Here is a 6,701-nt window from a genome sequence, read left to right on the forward strand (position 1 = left end):
TCACCCTGGACTGCATCGCTGTTGAAGATCGTAGGGGCCATCGGGCCTGACGACGACGGCACGGAGGAACTCTCAATGAAAGCACCAATGTCGGTGTCAAAACCGGCGGATCTCGGGTAGGGGGTTCCGAACTGTGCGTCTAGGCCGGATGGTAACAGGAGGCAGGGGACACGAAGTTTTACCCAGGTTCGGGCCCTCTCGATGGAGGTAAAACCCTACGTCCTGCTTGATTAATATTGATGATATGGGTAGTACAAGAGTTGATCTACCACGAGATCAGAGAGGCTAAACCCTAGAAGCTAGCCTATGGTATGATTGTTGATGTGTATGTTGTCCTACGGACTAAAACCCTCCGGTTTATATAGACACCGGATAGGGTTAGGGTTACATAGAGTCGGTTACAATGGTAGGAGATCTGAATATCCGTATCGCCAAGCTTGCCTTCCACGCCAAGGAAAGTCCCTTCCGGACACGGGACGAAGTCTTCAATCTTGTATCTTCATAGTCCTGGAGTCCGGCTGAAGGTATAGTCCGGCCATCCGGACACCCCCTAATGCAGGACTCCCTCAGTCATGGGAATGGGTTTGTATGAGATGCGATATGTTGCAATTATTATTTTACATGGCATGTGTTTTATGGTAGCATGATGGCAAGAGCCATTTAATTGTCATTTCTTCAACCTGCATGTCAAATTTCATGTAATGCATTCATTTTAGTAGCTATAGAGATAGTTATAGTTGTACTAATTGCAAAGACGTTGAAGATGATTATCATGCATTGGTGGACCTTGATGTTATGTTGTAGACGAAGAAGAGGTGTTCTTGGTCAAAGGTGTTGGAGCAAGAGGACACGACAATACCATATCACATAAATATAATGAATTGTATGTGATGTTAATCATTTTTATGCACCCTCTTTGATGCATGGTAGTATCATGTCGCGTCATTTTCTTATTATTTTTTCCAGTGGGTTCAAAGAAGTTTTAGCAACGTATCTATACTATTCTTCTCATATTTTTTTTCCACATGATTTTTGAAGAAGACTTTAAAGATTACACAAAGGATTTTTTAAGATAAGTGGTGAATATACAAGAAGCTTTCTATGATGGATTATTTAAAAAATAAGCATTGTACAAGAGGAGTGTTAGAGATAGATTAGGGTTAATATAACCGGTAATTGCTTGCTTGCCCGTGAGTTGTTTGTGTTCAGTGCCAACGGACACGTCCCTGCGTGGATGCAACACATCTGCCTCTCTATGTAACCAACGCCTCTCCAATATGTATACAAAGCCAATCATCAATGAAATCATTAACCATTTAACCATTACTCCTACTTTTCATTCTTCACAAAATCGATGGGAGGTGAAAGAAATCGCGGAGAATTAAATGGATATTTAAAAGATACGGAGACATTCTTGTAGTCTCACTAATTCTCAGTCAAATTAATTGCTGCGTATGGTCTCGAGCGCCCTGTGGAGGTTGGCCACGACATCAGACATGGCCAGCCGGTTGTGCCCGCGCGGGCACAGGCAGCGGCTCGCCGTGTATGCCACGAGATCCAGCGCCTCCATCTGACGCGGCGTCGGCTGCAGCGCCGAGTGGCCATCCAGCACCTCCCGCAGCTTTCCCTCCTGTACGCTCGGGAGCACGGAGTCGACGAGGAGGCCGAGCGTGACGCCGTAGATGTCCGGTGGCCTCCCCGTCAGCGCCTCCAGCACCACCACCCCGAAGCTGTACACATCGCTCGCCGCGCTCACGCGGTGCGTGCCGCTGTACTCCGGTTCTATGTAACCCGGCGTGCCGACGACCTCCTCGACGAGCTGGCCGCCGTGCTCCTCCACACCCGCCGCTTGAAACACCGCTGAGCCGAAGCCGGACAGGCGCGGCGTCCAGTTGGCGCCGTCCAGGAGGATGTTGGACGAGCTGACGTTGCGATGGATGACCAGCGGATCGGCGCCGCGGTGCAGGTAGTGGATGGCCCGGGCCACGCCCAGCAGCACCTCCACGCGCGTCTCCCAGGACGTCGTCACCGGCGACGAGCTAGGCCCACAGCCGAAATGCTGAAGGTGGTCTCTAAGCGTGCCTTTGCCCATATGCTCGTACACCAGCATGCGGTAATCCTGCTCCGCGCACCAGCCGACGAGGCGGACGATGTGGTCGTGCCGGAGACCGGAAAGGATGTTGCTCTCCGCCATGAACGCGTCCTCCACGCCCTGACGCCTGTACTGTTCCAGCACCTTCACGGCCACCTCCGTGCCGTGGTGGAAGTGGAACTGGAACTGGAGACGGCCCTTGTATACCCTCCCCGAGCTGCCTCTGCCGAGCTCGACGGAAAAGCTGGTCGCGGCTGCAATCTCCGCCCACGTGAGCGCCCTGGGGTTATCGCTGGAGATCGAGCTTACCTGCGACTGCTGCGACACCACCATCAGCGTCTGCAGGGGGGCAGAGCTGGAGCCTGGCCACGGCGCCATGGCTATTGTGGCAGTCGGTACGCCGATGTGACTGGGTTGAAGGACTTGGTTGGAGTGTCGCCGAGCCATGTAGCTGTTTAGGCTGAGGTTGAGGATGACGATGTCGGAGATAATCCTGTTGTTGACTTGATTGAAGCAATCGGCGTGGCGGCGGGATCCGAAGAAGTGGCTGGCGGCGCCCCGGTTCTGGCAGGCGATGACCATGCGGTGCGCCTCCTCAAGCGTGTTGTTCAGCACCTTGAGCGGCGGCGCCATCTCCTGGTCCCGCGGCAGGTTAGACAGCACCCCGTCGACCGTGGACACGCGGCAGGCGAGGTGCTCACACTCCAGCCTGTTCTGGCGTACCGTGTCCACCGCCCGGATGATCATGGCGACGAGCCCGATGGCCTGCCCGATGAGCTGTGTCACCGCCGCCGCATCCCCCACCCCCGCCAACGCCATGATACTCAACTCACTGTACTCTGTAGTGTACTACGTGCGGTACCAAGTGCACGTTTCCCAAGGAGTAGACTGGAGGTAGCCTTTTTATCAGCGCGCGCGAGGGCGAAGCAACGCGGAAGGCCGTGGCCAGTGGGTACTAGCCTCCGCGCCATGCCTTCGTCCGTCGCTCCCTCTCTGCACCATGTCGGCGATGACCGGAGGAATTGTCAAAGTCAAGCTCGTGTGACAAGCCGTGCATCAACCCGCCCACATGCACGAGTTGCAAGCCCTTCTCTCTGCATAAAACCACAACCATAGAGCGGTTTCAAACTTTTGGTCCACGGTTTGAATGTTTCTTCTTCTTCTTTCTCTCCCAGCAAACCGTTATATTTTTTCTTTAAGACGGTACAGACATAAGCGCTCATATACACGCGCATACATTCATCTCTATGAGCTGGCATATCGTCTTGAAATAGGCACCTCGTCGACGGGAACGTCTCCTCCCACTGATTGCGCATCGCTGGAAATCCTAAAATAAATTCAGGAATAAATACGAGCACCAGGATTTGAACCCTGGTGGGCTGGGATACCACACTCCCTCAACAAATCGTTATATTAGGTCATTATAAGCAAAGAACTTCTGATCCAGTTTTAAATATTTTTATTATGTTTAAGATTAATCAAGATTACCATCATGACAAACTTATTGGCATGACAAGTCGCATACAACATACAAGGAACATGTAGCATATAGGCATATGGATCAGTGGCACATAGAGAGAGAGAGAGAGAGAGAGAGAGAGAGCATAAGCGGATCTCCAACTCTAGCCCGTAAATTTCCTCCCGCATGCATCCACGTACAGGGGGAACAGTCCGCAGACATGGATGCGGGAGCCGGCAATCCAACGCTACCCGTATACAATTGATTCCAGATATGAACGAACCGGACAAAATTCATGAAAACCGGCTGTATTTCATATAAACCGGACAAAATTCATGAAAATTGGCTGGATTTGATATAAACCAAACAAAATTGTGCATGAAAAATATCAAAATTCTGATACAGCACACATTATTTCAGTTTGATAATAAGCCATGAAAAATATCAACCAGTACTTAATATGACCAGGTAGTTTAGAAAATCTTAGTTTCAAGTCTAAACCCTGGACAACATGAAAAGAAGTAACGAATGTGCAATTGTGCATGCATTGACCCGATGGAATTCAAGCTTTGCCAGTCTGTTTACATGGAAAACTACCACAAAAAAAGAATTACAAAAAATAGAAAAGTTCAACGGTGGCCAAGCCGTTGAAACCGCTGAGTGGTTGTGGTTTATGCGGAGGGAGTGAGAGGAATGTGCAATTGTGCATGCATTGGTACGATGAGCTTGACTTGGCCGACTACTTGGGTTGGGTCATGAGTCATCCGGCAACCAGTTCAGCGTACTCAAGGGAGTGAGGAACCAAGTCGCCTCGCGAGAGCTACAGCTCCCGGCTTTCCCAGAATTTCAACAAACGCCTCGAGTTCACACGCCGGGCTTGAGTAAGATTCTAGTACGAGCGAAGGATCCTCTGAACGTTTCTCCCCTGAAAATTACACCCGTCACCTTCACGAATGCCTTGATTTCCACGATTACCGATGACGCTGTGTAGACGTAGACTCGGGTGGTGATCGTGGGGCATGCGGTTGGGACCTCCTATGAGATCTCCTAATCGGCGCTTTAAGCGCATTTAAGTGAGCTGCTGACAGAAAGACCACGTGATTTCTCATATAACTGCTTCGTTCGTTAATTGTTTCTGTGTTCCTTCTTTCGCTGACTGTTTCGACGTTTCCGGAGAACCGTCGATCAGTCGTTGTTTCGTTCAGTCTCTCCTTACCTTCTGTTTCATTCGTTATGTTTTCTTTTATTTCTCTAATTCCTTCAAATACGTTCCTGGTTCTCTGTTCCCTTCAGTAGTGTGTTTGGTGTTTCCTTGTTTTTAGTTTTCTTATAAAGCAGTTTTAACAAGCGCCCTAGGGCCGCGTTGGGGTACCAAGGACAGGACATGCCATAATTTCACAAGAGCCCAAGTAGTCAGACAACCACATCATCATCAATAGATAAAATCAAAGCTAAATAGTTAGAGAAAATGCCATAAGGCGCTGCTTTTTAAGAAAGCAAAGATTTAGGCTGGCTAAACCATTCCCCTTAAATATCACATAGCCAAAACAGACCAACCACACAACCGCCAAAAAAAAAAAACAGACCAACCACTAGCCTGAAGATCAACCAAGCACCAACTACAACCAACATATACATTGCCGGGAAGATCAACAAGGGAAACACTCCAGCGCACGCTGCACAACACACAACTACAGGCTTCAAGATAGAAAAACCAAGAAACATCTAACTATTATATTAGAATCGTGGAGAAGAACTCACATGACTAAACTTGAGGGCTAAATCCACTAACTGATATACCAGAATCATCTCGAGAAGCTCAAGTGTTTGCATCGAAGACCATCAACACAACCCAGAATACAAGAAATTGCCATGGAATTAAATGTACCAGCACACATAGAAGAAGAGAAAGAAAAGGAGAGGGACCAACCGAGTGGCTTACCTACGCAAGAAGAAGTGGTCACTGGAGTAGACAGAGGAGGCCTGGGGGAGTAACAGAGGCAAATGTGCGCAGTATTATCGAGCGTTTGACAATAGGATCACTTTAATTATGAAGAGTATTATTTTATAATAATTGTGGGACCTCCTATCTGCCGCATTCTGCGATAGAATGTCGGGGCTTCCCACAGGGCAGTCCTCCGACTGGCCCGGCCCACGCGCCAGCTACGAGCAGTGTACAAATCAGAACAATGAGAAGTGAAAGTTAAGTTTTAAACTCACGATCCTGCTATTGTAGCCACATGTTCTTTTTGGTGGTTTGTAGCCACAGGTAGCTAGCCACTGCGGCTGATTAATGTTCCGGATGAATAGGCAGCAAGAATACTTTAGAACTTGCTACCTTGGCACGTCAAACTTTTTTCTCATTTCTTCAGTATTTTATAAAAAACTTCAGAGGGTTTTTCACAAACACACATGAGTTTTGAAAAAATGTGGATAGTTCTTGAATTTTAACCAAATTTCAAACCAAAACAAGTTTTGAAATTCTGAGCAAAATTTACAAAATTGGATCATTTATTAAAATTCCGGCCAATTTTGATATACACGAACCAGTTTTTAAAAATTATGAACAATTTTTTAGTTTCCAAATAAAACTGAAAAACATATTTTATTTCAAAATTGTGAACAAATCTTGCAAGATGGGAACATTTTTTAAAGATTCCGAATAATTTTTGAAAATAATAAAAAGGTTTCGAAGACACAATATGAACAAATTTTCAAATAAGGAACATTTTTTACATTTGCGATCACATCTTGAGAAATGGAACTCTTTTAAAATTTCAAACAATTTTTGGAAAAATATGAAAAAAATTTAAATTTGTTACAAAAATTCAAAAAGGGAACATGTTTGAAATTTGTGAACAAATATTTAGAACAAGCACATTTTATAATTTTTGAACAAATGTTGAAGAAAGAGATATTTTTATGGAAAATGTTAACATGCTCACTCTTACCCCCTCTTTTTACATGTGAGATAAGAAGATAAGAGTTAATCAGACCACTAATTAATGAGATCAATGGCCCAGATCTATTATATACTCTTACCTCTGATGTGGAAAGAGGGGGTAAGAGGGAGGATGCTAAAACTGCTCTTTTTTATAAATTGCAAAAAAATGAGAAACCCAGACAATATTCAAAAACCACAAACAATTT

At 46.5% G+C, this 6,701-nt stretch overlaps 1 protein-coding gene across 1 annotated transcript; it reads right to left on the minus strand.

Moving 5' to 3' along the window:
* Positions 1 to 1,214: 1,214 nt before the first annotated feature.
* On the minus strand, positions 1,215 to 2,964 carry LOC125547491 (putative serine/threonine-protein kinase-like protein CCR3). The gene has a single exon (XM_048711348.1). The coding sequence runs from the start codon at positions 2,909 to 2,911 to the stop codon at positions 1,442 to 1,444; it is 1,470 nt and encodes a 489-aa protein (XP_048567305.1). The 5' UTR covers positions 2,912 to 2,964; the 3' UTR covers positions 1,215 to 1,441.
* Between the last annotated feature and the right edge of the window lie 3,737 nt (positions 2,965 to 6,701).

Source organism: Triticum urartu, chromosome 3 (assembly GCF_003073215.2).
Source record: "Triticum urartu cultivar G1812 chromosome 3, Tu2.1, whole genome shotgun sequence".
Classification (NCBI taxonomy): domain Eukaryota; kingdom Viridiplantae; phylum Streptophyta; class Magnoliopsida; order Poales; family Poaceae; genus Triticum; species Triticum urartu.